The 19988-nt window shown below is 39.7% G+C and overlaps 1 protein-coding gene across 7 annotated transcripts in view; it reads right to left on the bottom strand.

Annotated features, from left to right (window-relative positions):
- Positions 1 to 19988, bottom strand: part of sept9a (septin 9a) — a 156345-nt gene that overhangs the window by 7600 nt on the left and 128757 nt on the right. For all 7 annotated transcript variants that reach the window (XM_017683789.2, XM_037544876.1, XM_017683790.2 and 4 more), the window contains 5 exons: positions 14625 to 14825; positions 11392 to 11520; positions 9538 to 9619; positions 8471 to 8608; positions 4602 to 4719 (listed from right to left, as the gene is read on the bottom strand). In XM_017683789.2, the coding sequence (XP_017539278.1) occupies positions 4602 to 4719; positions 8471 to 8608; positions 9538 to 9619; positions 11392 to 11520; positions 14625 to 14825 (668 nt within the window). The remainder of the gene's footprint in view (positions 1 to 4601; positions 4720 to 8470; positions 8609 to 9537; positions 9620 to 11391; positions 11521 to 14624; positions 14826 to 19988) is intronic.

The following is a 19988-nucleotide window of genomic DNA, read 5'->3' as shown; positions in this document are numbered from 1 at the left end:
CTCGCGATCTCCTGATGACAGGGCCAACGCTTAGACGTTATTAAAAAAATAGTAGAAATGACCCCAAATTATTTTAATCCTGTGCTATAAAACAAACCATAGACATATCCTTGTTTTCTTTTTTTACCCATTTACTATTTACTTGCATTGTCTGTTGCCCAAATCAAGTGTAGGACTCCTAACATTAAAATATGTAAAATGACAGAAAAACGTTTCATTTTATACAACGATACTGCTTTCACTTTAGACAGCTAGGCAGTTAATTAGGGTGAAGGAAATCAGCAGGACCTCATTTACACCTGATCACTTCATACGTCTCGAGTATCAGGATTATATCCGGAGGCCAAGCTACATGAAAATTCAAGTGTAAATGCAACCCAAGATTTAAACCATACAAATCTGATCATTCAAACCACTTTTGAGCCATTATATGTTATAGCAGTGTAAATGCATCCATCTTTCCAAGACACATTCGACAATCAAAACCCGTCCCAGTACAACTGAAACTCCTCCCCATGCAGTACATCACTGGGTGCATGATCCGGGTCTGTGAGGAAGATAATCACAATATCAATATGGAAAGATAATACAACTTGCATATTCCATCCCACACAGCAATCGGATTTCAGTCTAACCAGAGATGCACTGACTACCATATCTTATCAGGATACAGTCCAGATACCGGTCACATGAAGTGACCAGGTGTAAAGGGGGTCTCATTCTAGACATGCTTTCTACTGGATGTACTGCGTGAACCGACTGCAAATCGCTCATAAACAATCGCTCATGAACATTAGAGGTGTCCTGTGGTTTAAACACCTCCTAATGTAAAACGAATCCCATCCTAAAAGTACCTAAATTACTATTAATAAAGCTAATGAAACAAACCCTCGTGAGTACAGCTGCTACACTGCTCTGTAACATTCATATAATCCACACAGTCATTCTGACAGACACTAATACACTTCAGGAAGTGTAAGGGGCCGTTTGGCTTTTACAGTTTCATTTTAAAAGCACTCTATAATGCTCTTTAATATTCACATGACTTTCTCGCACTAGGACATCTCACCGTCCTGTTTACACATGGCGCGCTGCTGTAGTTCGTTTCCATTAATAGCTCTCTAAATGAACGGCTGCCTTCTTCAATTATGCCTCTCACATTCTCTCCTCCAGGCCTAACCATCAAACAGCTCTTTAATATGCCCACGCTGTGCTGTCAAACACAGGAAGTGATGTCATGGAGCTCCACCGCTGCCACGTCAACAGCTGAGCCTTGGCCAATCCCTGACCTCAGTCGAATCCATTCTGTGAATCAGAAAACATTTCCAGCAGGACGTGACTCTTGAGGATCTTGCACATAAAATCCTGCCTTCTTTTTTTTCCCCCTTTTCCTCTGGTCTGTAGGCGGAGCTGGAGCCAGTGAAATGCAGGCCATGTTTCAGAAAGCTCAGAGGGATTCCCGATCCCGGAGAGAGACGGAGACCTGCTGTTAGAGCTCAAGCCCTCCACTCTGGTTACAACTGGCCAAAAGGCAAGAGCTTAAAGGGCCCACATCCAACATTTGTCTTGTATTTTATTTTTCCCACTGAGGTTCGCTCATAACGTTTCTGTAGAAAACCAAAAAGGTTTTAAACAGGCTATTTTTGTTACTGTGCCTTTAAGATGAATTTACTAAAATGAGCTCTGTTCTGATTGGCTGCTCTGTACTGTCCCATTTTTCAAAAGCAGCCCAGGCAGAAAAACACTACTTACAACTTCAGAGTGACTGGGCAGGGCTAAACTGCTTTCAGGGGCTAAATTACTAGAGGCTGACCATCGGAGAAGGGTCTGGCTGCAGACATGCACTCTCAGCCTGACATGAACCGCCAGCCTATTAATGATGCCAGTGCATCATTGCCAATGATGTCAGAGTTACACTGAACGTATATTAACAGTCATGCTAAAAATATAATTAAATATGGAAACTTTCAAAATAAACCCTCCCGTGATAAGACATGAATATCGGGTTTACTTGCAGAAAAAACAAACAGGCAACTGCTGAAACTCATGAAAGCTATGCTGACGATGATAAGAACCTGATAGTATTGCTTCTTAACGGGAGCTGACTTGATGGTTGCCGTTAGAGACCAATACAAACAAATGTATGTGGAATCAGTCTCAAAAACACCTGATTTAATTATTTGACTCCTTTACGCTGTGATATCAACCCATCAGGAAAACGCAAAATGCCATCAGCGACTACTGGACACCACCAAGAAGATGATGTCGTTAAGCAGAAGCAGCCACAAGTTACTGTGCTGTTGGGCTGCGTCTGCCATTGTGGCAGAGAGCGCACGTGCACGTGACGTCACTGGGGGTGAGAGCGCACGTGCACGTGACGTCACTGGGGGTGAGAGCGCACGTGCACGTGACGTCACTGGGGGTGAGAGCGCACGTGCACGTGACGTCACTGGGGCTGAGAGCGCACGTGCACGTGACGTCACTGGGGCTGAGAGCGCACGTGCACGTGACGTCACTGGGGCTGAGAGCGCACGTGCACGTGACGTCACTGGGGCTGAGAGGTCACGTTCACGTGACATCACAAATACAACATATTAAAAGTTGGCATGACACTGTATGACATTCTGTACCTGTATCTATAAAAATGGACAAAACTGGGCAGTTAGTACCATGCTAAGTGGTAGAGAATAACCTTCCTATAATTGTTGGCAACATCAGCTTTGTAAAGAGACAAACTGAATTTTCACCACGAACATTTATTGCAACAGCACTGATGCTCAATGAGGGTTTAACCGACCAACATGCCACGTTACCTCAACCCATCTGAACGTTCTGCACAAAGCCTCGGCTTAACAAATGTATCCTAGGCAAAAAGAGTCCCTACAGACCCATATGAACATGTCTTTACGGAGGAACAAGCTCCAAGGCCCTTTACTGTAGCACACTTTACTGTCAGCCAAAGAACTTTTGGCTCTCGTTCACGTTCAGATTCCACTCCTTTATGCTGTGTCTGCTCCTTTGAAAGTGACTACAAGCGTCTCCAGACAACAAATTTACAGAGCCAGCTCAAGATCTACAAAAACAGCATATCATAGCAACCATAAAAACACAACCAGCTGTTCCACATCATCCAAAAAACATAACTTCCAGGGGCAGAAGATCCAGCAAGACTGAGGAGCACATGAGGATGAGACGGTACTGTAATTCCCTGTTAAAATGCAGGTGAAAAAGGTGACCAACCAATAGAAACCAATCAAAAGCTCTAATTTACCACAATAAAGGGGTCAGGAAGCATCACCTCCTAGGAGAAAAGATTTTGAATGATCCTGTGCCGGGCTTGAGCTTTGCTCTCCTGCATGGAAATCGAGTAACCATTCAGCTGCAGCCAATTCAAAACGCACATGCACAGCTCAAATACTGCTCTGTCCTGAACTACAAGCCTGTAAGAATGCTTAAAACATGATGCTTGCAGCAGTAACAGCTACAGTCACAACAAACATGCATCATCAGGAATTAAATATATAGTTCTTTGCTTAGGGAGTCTTAAACAACTGAAGCAATAGAACACTCGATGTCGTGTGTTATCGCGGAGTAACATCACGGCTGTGATTTGGTCGCCGTAGATCCTCACAGCAGTGATGTTACTTCGCGATGACACACGACCTCGAGTGCTCTACTGATTTAATACAGCAGTTAAATAAATACAGTAAGAAATGAATAAACTGGCGTTTAATATGTTTTAATGTTCAGTTCCTTCCTCCTAATTATAGCTCCTTAACGAGCAGCTTGCTGCTACGTCAGAGTAACGAGCTCCGCCCACTCGCTGCTCAGCCGGCAGTTCGTTCTCCAGCTCCTTACACTAAATTCCCAAACTGTCGTCACCACTGAGCAGCTTTACTGTTTTTTATTGGGTCAGTTTCATGGCTCAGTCTGATTTGGTCCGACTCTGAAGATCAGACACGTTTGGCGAATGGTGTTGGGTTCATTTCTGGCTGATTCCAGGTTGTTTAGCTGTTCTTCTGTCACAGCTGCCGACTGAAAAGCTGCTCAGTGGTGACGACAGTTTGGGAATTTAGTGTCGTCTCATCTGCAGAGCCTGACCAAATCGGTTTTCGGTCAAATAACAAATAACAGCACCGTTACAACGCCTCTTAGCCAATCATCTTGCGTGGCTGGAACAACTGTTATATAAAATGAAACAGTCACATCAAAACACTTTAAATGACTTACAAATGAATTATTCAGAAATTTAGAAATGGAAAGAAATTTGTAAAGAAATTTAGAAAGGGGTGGAATTCCCCTTTAACATGTTTTAGAATCCAGGAATTTGTAACTGCACAGAAAATGCTTTTTTAGACATTTTCCAGACCGTTACAGTAGGGTGAACATGTGTAAACGTGCCTTGCAGCAGTAATTTAACCATGACTTTCTAAAAACATGCTAATTGTGTAAATGTACCAGCAGTATTAAAATGATATGATCATCACTGGGATTTATGTGCTATAAACAGCCCGTCTGTAGAAGCCCAATGAGTGAAAAATGATGCTGTGGATCAACAAGTTTAATAAAGCAGGAGAAAGCTTTAAAGTGCAAGTTCTGACCTTCTTCTTGAAGAAGTCTCTCTCCTCCAGGGTCAGTGTGTCCGCCTTCGCGATGACCGGGACGATGTTGACCACTTTACTGAGACGCCTCATAAATTCCACATCCAACGGCCTCAGACTGAGAGACAGCGGGAGAGAGACATAGAGAAAGAGAGTGAGAGTGAGAAACAATGAGCAAGAATCCTCTGATTAATTGAAACCCACAGAAACTCATTTGGACTGTGGCTGGTCAGGAAGCTCTCAGCCCGCTGTAAACAGCACTGTTACTGGTTAGAGCACGAGTGCATAAACTGTTTGACCCAAAGGAGAGAACGGACACAAAACTGGGACCTCAAGCAGAAATTTATTACTAGACTTAGTTTAGGAAACATATATGTTTCTATTAGTGCTTAAAAAACAAATAAGAAAACCAACTAACAACACTGATGTATTTAAACAGCTGGTGGACATCAGTGGATATCACCAAAAAAAAGGACACAGCGGAGTCATTCCACAGAAACATCCATTTTTGCATCCCTAGCATCTGCAGACGCTAAAAACTAGTTATTTTAACAATTACACCTTCTTGAGCCTCAATTTTGTAATATTGGTTTTTAAGTCAATCGTATAGAATTCCAATGCACTACACAAGTGCTCACCCCCACAGTCAAGTGTGAAGGCTGAGGCCATATTCTGAGGTAAAAACCATGTTTTTCTGCCATTTTAACTGCAATCATCTATAACACAACTATGAAATACATAAAGAAAAAAAAGACAAATAATCTAAAACATATAATGAAAGTTATTGACCCCAGGTGTCGTGTCACTGGTGTTACTGCGCAATGAAAAAAATCTTATTTTTAATTAAAAATCACACTGATGACATCACTTGACTTCCTTTTACCTGTTTTCTGAGGATCTATGAAGAAAAGCACATGGTAAGTCCCCTGTGAAATTTTCTCATTTAGCTCAGGATTTCGTATGAACCCTTTAGCTGAAGTCACTGGTGTGACCAACTTTATTCTTAGGTAATTGTGGAAAAAACAGCATACAAATGGATTAAATTAGATATATTAGTGGATTTTCCATGATTGACAACGTGTGGTTTGATGCCCTGTAGCAGCTGTTTTATAAATTGCATTTTTCATTAAAAACGTCACTGGTGTTACTTTTCTTATGTGGAAAACCAATGACAATCAGTAACATCAGTGACTCCTATGAACAGATTTAAAAAAAAAAAAGTGGACATTTCTATAGAATGACCCAGGTTCTTAAAATTGACCAGAGATCACCATCTCTTCCTCCCTCCATTTCTACTTCATATTTGTCCTGTTCATTTTATCAGTTGTTTCATGCATTTTGTTTGTTCTAATTTTGTTTGGTGTTGCCTCTGAGAGAAATGAGAGGACAGGGCCATGCGGTAATGTAAAACAGCTCAGATGTGTCCCTGAAATGAATGCAAGTGAAAGGGGAGCTTCTCTCAAATGGTCCTCTCTCTTTAAATGGCACGCTTTGGAAGGCAGAAGCCTGGGGCCTGGGCTAAATGAGCCTTTTGTAGCGCTGAACATAACTTCATTCAGAGAGAGGAATTCTAGCTCCCCCTACAGGACACTAAAGATACACATTTTACACAGTAAATAAACTTTCTCCTCTTAATAAATTTACTTGTCTGTGAATAAGAACTTCTGAGCTATAGTTTGACTTAACCCTTAGGACCCCAGAATTTTTGGGAATGTTTTTGGCATTTTGGGTCAATTACAATTACAACTGCAATTATAAAGTATTTACATCAGTCACACACACCATATGCTGTTATTTTCAGGAGACTCTGGGCTACTCAGATTTGCCATGGCTTGACATGTAAATGCTAATAGTAATTTGAGATCTTTATGAATTTGGGTCAATTTTGATCAAAAACTTACCTGCAGAATTACAAGTTTTTGCTTATTGAGATCTTGAAAACAAGTTGCAACTCAGATACCTTTTCAGAAATTGTTAGTCTGGAGTGTCTGTGAGGTAAAATTGCAATAATTTAGATAGTGATTCATTCTGATGGTTATTAAGAATAAAAATAAACAATTAGCACATTGGATCCAGGCTTAGTGCTAAAACTCTGATACACACCAAGTCAGGTTTTATTTTCAATTACAAATTGAGTTGCATATTTAATATCAGATATTTTTATATTCAAAATCAATGTAAACTGAAACTGTGTCTCGGCTCAGACACAGGCAGTGATTGCATGGCTAGTGTTTAGTCTCATTTATAGAAGTGTGACTGCATTTGAGGTTTTTTTTTATGCGTATTTAGCAATACATTTCTGATGATCAGCACTAAACTCAGAGTCTGCGTCAACTGGAGGACTGGCTGAGACAAGAGAATTGGTTTTGGTTGTACAGGTGGAGTTTAGACATTTAAATGGTTTTCTGAACTGGATTCCTGGCTGGATCCTTGAAGAACTTCAGAATGCATAGGCTCTATTGGTCTCTGCCTTATGGTTCTAGACCCAATACTCTATCTTGGCACATATACACACATTTAGCTCATACCAGCCAATTAAATGACATCACATGTGTATGACGCTTGAGCAAGATTAGTCTTGTCATAGTATTTTACACACTTCTGCATGTGCCAAAGCACAAAGATCACTCATAATGATAAAGGAATTTTTTTCAAATGTCGTAATGTTTACATTTGCATTGATGCTAGGATAAATGAGGGTTGATAAATGTGGTTTAGAGCTATGTCAATTTTACAAGTCATTAAAATGCACACTGCACTCTCCTGTGGACAAACCCCAATAAAGATAAACAACAAACTAAAAGTGAAACACAGCAACAAGGTTTGCATCATCTGGACGTGCGCCCAACTTCCTCTACAACTACTACTAAACAGGAGAGAGTGCTTCCTCAGAGAGAACACAGCAGGGATTTATACACATAAACAGAGACAAACTATTAGAGCCATAAATGTCAAAACGAGAGGGAAAAAAAAAAAACATGATAATGCTAATTAAGGCTAGTGCAGATCTCTATATCTCTATTCTAGTAGCATGTATCCCTAAGCTAACGGTGAGGCACATTCACATTTCTGGCCTTTCTGCATTACATCTGTAACAGATAATCCAAATACACTTTGACAGGAGGCAGCTTTACAGGGACTCAGTAAAAAGCCATCATGTAGACCTGCTGCTGTTTTCCACTTCTAACAACTGAAATGCACTGGTTTACCTCATGTATTCACTGTAGGTGACGTATGTAAGACTTAGAGAAGGTTCTAGAGGGAGCAGTTTTCCCTCGTTAAAACTGGTCCCATCCATTGTAAACTAAAACCGTGATTGGCGATTCCACTGTTCTTTCTAATTATGTTGAGTAGTTAATCTACTGTAAGGCCTTCAGTTTAGTGCTTGAAGTCCTAACCAATAGGAGAGCTTGCTTGGCTGTATCTACCTAAATATCATGGATTAAAAAAATCTTGAGTGGACAAATTTTCCACTGGGCATTTCAAGATTTTAACCCTTTTGTTTTCAATCGAGAGTTAATTAAATACGAGTATTACTACAATACTTGCAGAGTTCACCATACATCACTTACGCTGTTTATTAAATAAATAGAAAATAAATATGAGATTTTTTTTGTATTTCACAGAAATCTTTAGGCCTTTCATTCATATTTAGGCTTAAACACAATGAAAGGACAAAAAATATCCCCAAATAATAGTGTAAATGTAATAAATATTATTATAAATAGTACCATTTACCTTGATGTTTGTCCAACTAACTAAAATGTTTGAGTGAATGAGGGCAAAAAAAAACACCCCTTAAAGATATATTTTAAACCCAGACTAGCAGTGGCAGGACACTGTGTGTGTGTGTGTGTGTGAGTACTGACCAGTGTCCTGTTGGGGGGATGAAGTAAATGCAGCAGTGAACACGCGAGTCCGGGATTCTCTTCTTCCTCTCAATGTTTATCTCCTCCTGCAGGTACTGCTCATACTGGTCATTTATGAACTTCATTATGGGCTGCCAGCTAGAAGGGGAGGTCATTTGATTAAGTCAGGAGCAAAAATCAACAGGCAGGGTGGCAAATTATCCAGCCGCCTGTTAAATGTGAGCACATATTTACATTTGACAGGCAGATTAGCTTCACCCGCCAGCCGCTGTGGCACAGTAGCTTAACATAAGCTACACGGAACTGGCTTAGGCTAATGCTAACACTGCCGACAGCACTCAGCTGAAAAGCCGAAGCAGAATTACTGAGTAGTTTTATGAAATGGATCAATTTATAAGACAAATAAACAGAGAAGGCAGAAATATGTTCCCTCTGCAAAAAGGTAACAACGGTTGGATAGCATAGTGGATAACATCACTTCAACTGCCCATTTAGGCAACAACATGAGCCTGTCTAATAGTACTGAATAAATGTAAAGTTGCTTCATTTATATGAGTATTAAAAATGATCACTAAACATTCCATCTACTTATATTATTATAAAATGTTATTACTAGAAGTAGTATTAACGCTGTTAGAGTAGTTTATCTAGGACACTGTTGGCTCTCTATATGTGAAATGTTGTGACACTAAGTTGAGCTGGTAGCAAGCAATGATGGGTGAGAACCCCCTGCTGTTAAAGCATTTTATACATCTCCACAAAGACGGCCGTGCTGAGGAAAAATGGACAACTGCAGCTTCAAAAAATTGTGTAGTTGTGCCACAGTTGCAAATTTGTCTGCTCACTGTCCAAATTGATAAATTTAGCTTGCTGCTGGTTTTGCAAATCATACCTATTTTCTTTTGAATTATATTCTATTGATGTGATTGGAGAAAAGTGCATAGCTTAACTGAGGGACTTTCAAGACAGGCACAAATGGCATCTTATTGATGTGTGATTGGTGTGAAACTGGGATTAATTTGCCATTGTGACAACAGGCCAGACCACAAACAGGAGTGCTTCTTTACCAGTTCTCATTGTTGATCTGATCTCCGAAGCCTGGTGTGTCTATCACAGTCAACTTCATCCTCACTCCTTTCTCTTCGATATCTGCAGAGAAGAGAGACAGGTCTTCATCAGTGTTGGATTATTCTAGTGACAGAGACCGACAGCAGGATTGGTTTAATATTTTCTGTACCAAAAAAAAAAAAAAAAATATATATATATATATATATATAAAAGAACTCAAGTCATTAAATATCTTACAGTAAGCTGAAGCCTTTAGTTAACATTCTGTGTCTTGTGTAAGGCTTAATGGAGTGTTATTACATTACATGGTTATGAATATGCTGCCTGACCAATATGCTGCCTTTTTGGTTGGTGTAGTGTAGTAGGTGACACCTCTGCCGTCTACACTGTAGACTAGGGTTCAATCCCCCACCTGAGTAAGCACCCTACACTATACCAATAAGAGTCCTTGGGCAAGACTCCTAACACCACCTTCACCTACCTGTGTAAAGTGATCAAACTGTAAGTCGCTCTGGGTAAGAGCGTCAGCCAAAATGTTGTAAATGTAATTTTTTAAATGATTTTGAAACAATCCAAATGATTTTTACTCGATAATTCATTCCAAACCACTGTGAATGACTATTTACATCTCAAGGTTTTTGCAGAAATTAACCATTAAAACAGCAAATATTACAGAAAATACACGGAGGTATTATATAGTTTACAATCATGCGCTTTTATTGGCCAGTCTCATTTAAAGTACTACTTGAGCCCTAACATAGGACTAGGATTTCATAAAATAAAATATTTCATTCTGAATTTGTTCCTAAAAAACGCGTTGAGCACTTGTTCAATGGCCCTTATTCATCAAAGCAGCACAAAAGCAAGTACACATTCGGACCTCTGAAATGATGTACGAACTGCTCTACGTCTGATTCACGACACTGTTGCACAAAGTCAAAACAAGTGGTGTTTTGGGTGTAACTAATGAAATCAAGCATCTGTGCACGAGTACAATATTTACTAATCATTTACAACAGGCACACCCTAATTTGCCCCATATACATATAATTTAAATCAAGCACCTCCTTCTTCATGCAGATGTTCGTGAGCCAATTAAACAAAAGAACTGTCCGCTCATGAGCCAATGACTGCACTGCCCCAAGGCCAAACGATAAACAGCTTTATATTATTAAAAATTAAAAAGACTAAACAGAATAAACAAAAGGCAGCCGTTCTTCACATAGTAGGGTGACAATGCGTAGTGTGACCAACACTGTCTGCTTCTACTGGACTAAGTAAGCTATGTTTATGTTTTTGGGAGGTAGTTATTTACTGTATCATTAGTACAAATCACAAGTCTTTTAATGAAATATGCAGTCACATGTTTGTTTGTAGAAAGTTGTTATTTTCTATTTTTTACTGTTGTTGCTGGTATTATTAACAATTTTGATGATTTAATTGCAAATCAGTAATTTTTCAGACTGATAAAATATTACATTAGAAATGGACCGATCAGTGTCTTTGCGGTGATTGACTTTGAAGCAGGAGAAAAAGAATCTTCCATGCCATATTTACTTGTTCCCAAACTCATCAGGTTTGCTTTCAAATTCCTTATTTTTAAAGGAAAAAAAAATCAACCAAATATGCTAATGTGGTTAACAATGAATAGAAAGTAGCTGGTACCAATTAGCACAGCATTCCACCATTAACTGGTGGCCATTCTCTTTCATTCATCAAAAGCAAGATCAGCATTTTGACTGCAGCCTGTCTTTAAACTCAAAATGACCCGTCATAAAAACTGCCTGACTGCATAAAGACGAAACAAAAGCATGCATGAGTCAAGAGTGTGGGTGGCTGATGAGAGGCTTCACCGTGGCTGATGGATTTGATCTCGATGGTTTTGGGGATGCGTTCTTCAGCTGTGCCCATCACCGACTTCCGGCTCACTTTGGACTTGAAGAGTGTGTTCATCAGTGTAGACTTCCCCAAACCGCTTTGTCCTGCGCGCGCACACACACACACACACACACACACACACACACACACACACACACACAACTATTAACACAACTCAAACTGAGGCTGCTCTTTTAAAACAACCGTGTGACAGAAAGAAAGAAACAGCACAAGTGGACAAAAGCCAGCTCCCCAGAGCTATTCATACAAACACATGCACATTCCAACATAAACCAAATAAAGACCAGACACCTCAAAAATCCAAAACAACACACGATAAGCAACCGCCCCAAACTCGGACACGACAATACCAAAATAGGTATTTATACTGAATGCAGTTCAAATATCCATCTAACACTACTGGCAGAGATTTAACAACCATACATTAAACCCTCATTTGCTCTGACTGCAGCAGAATGTCATTAGAGCATGATGCAAAGTCTGAGGCCACCTTTCATTAATTTAATGTGCGCTGCATGCCAGATTTAAAGATAAAAAGACTGCTGTACTTGTTGCAGCTGGACTAAATCATACACAGCTGTTTTATAACGCCTAGACAGAGAACAGGTCTGAGACTATTAATTCTACAGTACATCACCAGGTAGTATTTCAATTTCAATCATCAGGCAATAATAACGATATGCTTTCTGTTTGGATCTTAGAATGCTATCTGTTTAAAATTGAGGATATTTGTAGTGGATATCTAAATAGCAGCCTGTAAATTATTAAATGGCCCAGCACCAGTAAGGTTGATTAAGTTAAGCTGTAGATTACCTTTAACTGCACAACGATCTTATGTTTGGACTGAAGTCTCTGAAGACTATGCTTCAGCTCTGAAGGCTGGACTGAAGCATCTCAAGGCTAGGCCCTTTGGCTCTAAGGGTTGGGCTGAAGGATCTGAAAGTGGGGCAGGAAGCTCTGAAAGCTAAACTGAAGGTACTGAAGGCTGTGCAGAAAGTTCTAAAGGCTGGACTAGAGGCTCTGAAGGCTGTGCAAAAAGCTCTAAAGGCTATCTAGAGGATCTGCAGGCTGCACAGAAAGCTCTAAAGGCTGGGCTAGAGGCTCTAAAGGCTATGCAGAAAGCTCTATAGGCTGGGTTAGAGGGTCTGCTGGTTGCACAGAAAGCTCTAAGGCTGGGCTAGAGGATCTGTAGACTGGGCAGAAAGCTCTAAGGCTTGTCTAGAGGATCTGTAGGCTGGGCAGAAAGCTCTAAAGGCTGGGCTAGAGACTCTGGCTGCGCTAACCAGGTTAAATAAAGCCTGACCACCAGAGCTGCATGAATCAGCTACAGCTGTACAGGGACAGCGAGTTCACTCTGACACTCTAGCCTTCATTCCCCAATTGAAAATCATTCACTAACACTGAACCATCTCACAGACTCAGCTCAGCTTTTAATCCTTTATAAGCCACCAATCAAATGTCTTCATATTATGAAAAAGCAAGCACCTGGAATACATATGAACAGCAACACCCTAACAACCACCTGGCAATGCCCTAGCAACAACATGAAGCTGGACAATCACTTTGCATTTTCTTCAGGAAATGGTAATATTATGTTTTAGGCAAATGCCTAATACTGTATAACTCCATTTCAGCATGTCTAGTGTAAACTGAAAAAGTAGATGCCGCAAATGCAGCATACCAGCCTCAGTTTTGTTAACATGCCATAGTAAAATGGCCCAGTCCTGGTATGCCATCACACTCCAGCTGTCATCAGAACCCTTTCCTCCCACCTCTTTATCAATCCTTCACAGCTATGTGAAAGAATTCAGAGCTTGTAAACAATGCTGTGTATCAGCCAGACATGCAGTAAAATAAAAGCTCCATCCGTAGCTTGAAAACTCGGCTTATCTTTATCTGTGCAGAATTAGCTATTAGCATACTCCTAAAGTCCTGTGAATAGCACATCATTAACAACAATGTGCTATACAACAGCTTCATGACGATTTCAGCGAAATAACACACATGCAAAACCAAGACGCCATGAAAAACAGTCTAAGGAAAACACAATTCACTTTCATTTTCACACAGGCAGAAGGGACACACTGACTTAATGGTGGCATGTAACGGACTGCTATTTAAAGGTGTTGCCAGGGTTTCTTTAAAGTCAAGCACATGTTGTGGTATTCAGTGTTCTGGAAAATTAAAGCTTGGACTACCAACCCCTCGGTATATTAAAGGATTCCTTCATTAGACGCCTTTTCATAATTCATGCCAATTTCCTAAAATGGTTCTATCAGGGTAAATTAAATTACAGAGATTTTGGAAAACCATAAACGTTTAATTAGAAAGATCAGTGCAAAAAAAAATGCAGTAAACGGCAACTTTCTCGGTCTCTGAAAAGTGGAAAAATCGTGAGAAAGCTAACCGACTATAGCTTGATATATATATATATATATATATATATATATATATATATATATATATATATATATATATATATACACACACACATACACACACACACACACACACACACACGTGTGTGTTTATTTAGGTACACATTTATCATGTTTATTAACAGAGGGAAACAGCTATACATACATACACACATACATACATACATATATACAGTTTCCCTCTGTTAAGCATGATAAACATGTAAATCTGTCCAGTAATAAGGAGGTTGTAATTATATTGTGTGAATCAAACAAAACATGCCAGCGTGTTTAGTGCTCTATTATGTTCTGAAAATGTTCATATGACCCGATTCAAACTGTAATACACCACAGGAAGTGTAGAGGGTGATGTGGCTTCTATTGATTCATTTACAAAGCGCTCCACAAAGCTCTATGACTATACATCCATACAGTCATTCTAACATTCAAATTGAAAAAGCTCTCAATAAAGCTCATTTTCATCTGATGTACATGGTCATTCTGACAGAATGGAATACGTAACAGGAAGATCAAATGCGGAGGTGAAATTTCCCCATTTTGCGACTAATACAGTTCACTTAATCTAAATCTTAGAACCTTAATCCACAATGCTCTATAATATCCATATGATCCTTGCAGTCAGTCTGACAGATTGTAATACTGTACAGGAAGCGTAGAGGGCAATTTGGCTTCTCCTGTTTTGTTGGACTGTAACAGTAAAGCAGTGCTAGTGTTCAGAGGGAGTCAATATAGAAGAGCGGTTTCCTCACCCACTACCATGATGTTGAGTTCGAAGCCTTGCTTCATGGCCTTCCTCCTCATCTGCTCCAGGATGGCATCAATGCCCACATAGCTGAAGTCTACATTGGGCTTCTCTGGGCATGCAGTCGGGGGCATTTCTGAAATTACCGGCTCTGCCATACTGCTGCTGCTGCTGCTGTTGCTGCTGTAGCTGGAAATAAACTCGGACCCTGCGGATACAGACAGAAGAATGGTATTCAGTGAGGATCTGAAAAGAAGAGTGGATGGAGTCGTGTTAATTATGTCCGTACTACAACAACTGAATAGAGGAGCATGGGGCAAAAAAGTTTTTGATTAAGATTTTTAAAATGATCAAAAAAAAATGCCTTACTGTCACAAACTTTAAGAATTAATCTTTATTTTGACAAAACAGAGCACTTTTTATTAATTATACAACAGTTATTTCCAGCCAGGCAAGCTGATTGGTTGAGAAGCGTTATGTTTTTTTCACCAATACTATCACTCTGCTGAGACGCTGTTGCTAGGCAACAACTTTGAAAGCGTTTTGAAAATGTTTTTACTTCATACTTTTCCACAAACAGAAAACGGACACTTAAGATCACATTTGACCGACAACCGATTTGGTCAGACTCAGAAGATGAGACGACACTAAATTCCCAAACTGTCGTCACCGCTGAGCAGCTTTTCAGTCGGCAGCTGTGACAGAAGAACAGCTAAACAACCTGGAATCAGCCAGAAATGAACCCAGCACCATTTGTCAAGCCAACAATGGGCTGTAAGACGCTTTACAGACTGGCTGGAACAAACAACATCTGGCAAAAACTGACAAAACTGAGCTGAACTTGATATTGCAGGAGTTTTATGGCTCGGTCCGTACTCTAAAAGGCGAGGCTTACAGCCGACTGAGCAGCGAGTGGGCGGAGTTCACTCTTGTTAAGGAGCTACAATTTGGCGGAAGGAATTGCGACATTAAGACATATTAAACGCCGCATTCACAGCCCGGTTTATTCATTTCTTACTTTATTTAACTGTTGTATAAAAGCAATAGAACACTCGAGGTTGTGTGTTATCACAAATATCACAGTCGTGATGTTATTTTGCGAGAACACTCAAGTTCTAATGCTTATTTACCTATATACTGTAATCAATTCTAACAATATACAGCATAACAATATACTGTGCATCAATTATCAGTTTTACTGTGTTATAGCCTGGCTAACTTTTATGCAGAGAGAAGTGAGCAAATGAAGCTATAAAGCCAAGCAACTGTGTTGCCATCTGAAAACTAAAGAGGCAAGATATAGGCTGTTTATGATACCTGGCAGCATCGCGATGGATTCCTGTATTTTACAGAAGTTTTATGTACCAAAAATACACAAAAACCATTTGCATTTATTTTCCAACTTCTTCTTGTCTGTCAGAATTAAACAGGATGTTTTCCTTACCGTGTCTTTAAGGCTGAAATATGTAAATTAGCTAAGGTCTGATTAGCTGCCCTGCATCGTGTCTCATTCGAAAAGCAGTCCAAGTTGAAAAACTATAATTCCAGCATAATTGGGCAGAGAACGCCTGTAGATTGAATAGGTGGATAGATGTAATTATGCAGTGAGACATCACAAAAACAGTGAAATCAAAACGGGCTGTTTTTGCGATCTCCTTATACAAACTTTGAGCTGCGGAGTGAACGATGCTTTTGGAAACTTCAACAAATGTTTACATACTACATAAATCTCTCAGACCAGTGAGAAGCATAAAGTTTTGTCCTTTAATATTCAAACAACAAAATATTAATACAAGGTCCTATCAGTACTATTTTGTTCACCCAATGTATTTTTAAGCTGTGCTGTATCTACTTCTTAATGGCTAAACATGCATGTAAGGCAGTAATTAGCATGATGCTATTTTCATAAGGAGAACTGGCAGCCATTCACTTTCACTGAAGGCAGCACTACCTTCCTTTGACTGAACTGTTCTGTAAAGCAGCATTTGGAATGAGCAGATCGTGGCCATGAAAAAGATGCACTTTTAAAACTTCGTAATGTCACAACATTATTCTCTCCCAAAGAAAATCTAATAAACATTCAAGCCAGAGGCCACCCGATGACACTCCAAATATAAGAAGACAAACGATTCGAGCCACAGAAAGTAGACAATGCGTTTTACAGTGTTGTAGAGGTTTTGTTGGAGAAACTGCGCTTCCACACAGCTGGGAAATAGACATAATAAACACAAGAGACACTTAAACATGGGAGTTTCAGGCTGAAGCTACAGCAGGCACTGATTTGTGTAAATATCCATACATTTGGACCCTATTATAGAGCCAAAAATGCTCATTCATCTACTAATGCATCCATCTAATCCAGCATAAATCCATCACCAGGGAGCAGGATCGCATAAACTTAAATAACACCTACTCAAGCCTGAGTGCAGCACCCCATTACATCATTCTCAGAGCATGCAAAAACACATGTAAGCATGTATGAAAAACATTAATTCTGTCCGCAAGATTCAGTTAAACAAATACTCAACCCAATTTCTACGCGGTTAGAAATAAAGGTACTTTGCAGGTACATTTTTCATCAATCAAGGTACAAACAATGTAAATGTTCCCTCAAAGGCACAACAATGGTTTTAAGGTCCAGTTGTGTACCTTATGGAAGTTTCTCCCACTGGAAAAGTACATTTACGCACCTTTTCATAATCTAATGTTTTAAAACAGAACAATAAAATAAAATGCCTGGAGACGAGACGGAGTGTGTGGAGTCAGTACAACACAGAAAATATCATTTCAATGGATGATGGTACAGTTTTGTTCCCTGACTAAAGACACTGAGATGTACCTTTGAGGGTCCCACCCCAGAGGCTTCTTCAGCAAAGAAAATTATTCTAAAAAGAACCATGAACATTCAAAAGAACCCTTTGCATGATTGAATGGCCGTTTGCATCACGAAAGCGTTTTTCAGACTGATGGAGAACGTGCTGTAGATGGTTCCATATGGCACCTTTCTGAAAAGGGTTCTATAAAGCACCTAAAAGGGTCCTTCTATTGCAACAATATCAAGCTTGTATCTATAGAACCTTTTTGGTGCTATATAGAACCACATACATCACAATTTCTACCAATCTGAAGAACCCTTTCACAATACAAAGGAGCCTATGATCATGCAAAGGGTTCTTTGATTGATCATGGTTATACATAGAACCACTTTCTTTACTAAAGAACCCTTGAAGAACCATCTTTTTATAGTTCATAACCACCCATTACCGCTGCTTTTGTTACTGAATGCACTCTAGATGTTAAAAGAGCATGGACCCGGGGGTTTGGGGGGGGGTTTAGAGGGGAGTGTCCCTACTTCGTAGCAGATTTTGCCACAATCCAGCGCCACAGTTTATGTTGCGAGATCTTATCTGCCCCCCACTAGACTAGGAAAGATAAAATTACTGTCTGTGATAAACGGCCGTATGCTGCAAATGCAGCAGACAGATTTGGTTTAGGGAAAAAAGCTGAAGTATTCCTTCAAAACAGTGCCTCACTGTGCACTTCCAATGCAAGCAAAAAGCACAGATATTTTACCTCAAAATGAAACCAATCGACAGCTCAAAAACAAGTTTTACAAGTACAGATGAGGGAGAAATGCCTTTAAACAGAGTTTACAGCAACAGACGTCATCAAAAATCAAATGCAACAAAGCTTCCTGAACACACATTCAGTGATAAGACTTCAGTGCTGAAAAACGCTCCACGGCTTCAGCAGCGGTCATGAGAGCGAAGCTCCTGACAGTCACTTCACAAAGAGATATTACGATGAAGCAAGTTGGTTTTAACAGGCCCAGAAATGTAGGCTATGTCCCTAAATAAACTCCACTGTATATGCACAGACAATCTACTAACTGTGAGGAATGTTTCACTTCGAGTTTCACTACTTTCCAGAAGACGCAACCTGCTGGATTGGGCTAATTCACAAAGTAGGATTTCTCAGTCTGACGAGAGGAAAGCTGAGCAGCGTTCTTATTAGACAGCTCTCACTTTGGGCTTAAATTACCCAGCTTATTGAAGCCTGTAGCTGTTTTACACAGTCAATGAAGTCGCTTCCTTTCAATAGTGCGGGAGGAATGGCTGTTTCAATAAATAAATAAATAAAAGAACAAGGAAGAAAAACCCCCAGACTTGTAACCTGACCCACTGTCAGCTCCTGGCCTGACACCAGCTATACAACTAGCGCACGCACATGTCCGCCAAGGCAGCCAGCAACCAACACATTCCTCAACACACAAAAAACTGTGTTACACTATAGCCAAGCCAATCATCAGCACAGAGCACACTATAAACCCATAAAATGGTTATCAGGGCCGTCACAGTCAAAATAACTGCAACTGAAATTGCATTGAATGTTCCTTATTTATGCAAATTTGATCATTAAATTTCACCAAAATAGAATGAACATCCTTTTCGATTTTGCATGTTCTGCATGTTCCAATCAATGAGTGTATAGGAATCATTCTACTGAATTGGTCCAAAGTCAGGGCTAAAAACGCACTTCAGATTGTAGACCAACATCCTTCTGCTCTGAGTGACTCTACACCTTCACTATGTTTATTTTATTCAAATAAATGACTGAACATTCAATTTTGTCACTCACAAAACAATCGGAACTTAAATGTTTCAGTGGTGATCATTTTAGCAGAACTTAAAAACACTAGCAGGTTCATGAGCAGCAAACACAGATTTGAACATGAATGAAGTGTCAACATTTTTCATTAAAACACATAAATGTGTACTTAAATGCAGAACATGAGTTTCGGTAGTGGTGTGTCTTAATGCTCCACAATGATTTTCAGACTTTGCGACATGTTTACAGATCTAACTGCTCACCATGTGGCCATGAGGACCAGGGTTGCTGCCTAACTTCCTGCTCAAGAATGCAGGGGTGTGGCTAAAACAAGGCTCCGCCCACTGATAAACTCTGCATTCGTGGTAGTGATGTGAAAACAAGACCCTTTTAAAAAAAATTTTTTGTAGATAAAAATTAAACACAATCTTGCAAATAAATCTAAATCGTTCAACTTCACTTCTAAAGAAATCAAAAAGATCTTTCAAAAACAAACAAAAAAAGGGTGTGAGAGACAAGAGAAAGTTCCATGTGAATTTTGTGTATATTTAGCATATTAACCTGTCAACTCTGCCTTGTGTTTAAATAGATCATAACAATCCTTGTAAATATATATATATATATATATATATATGGTCTCAATACTTAACATTTTTTCAACAGTTCAATCTAATTTGATAGAATGATCCACATATCAGATACATGATCGATAGTTCCAACTCTTCTGTGAATGTAGTCCCTTGCTCTCCCACTTCTTTATCAA

Source organism: Pygocentrus nattereri, chromosome 14 (assembly GCF_015220715.1).
Source record: "Pygocentrus nattereri isolate fPygNat1 chromosome 14, fPygNat1.pri, whole genome shotgun sequence".
NCBI lineage: Eukaryota > Metazoa > Chordata > Actinopteri > Characiformes > Serrasalmidae > Pygocentrus > Pygocentrus nattereri.
The sequence above is the reverse complement of the archived record's forward strand: the minus strand, read 5'-3'. Positions and strand labels throughout refer to the sequence as shown.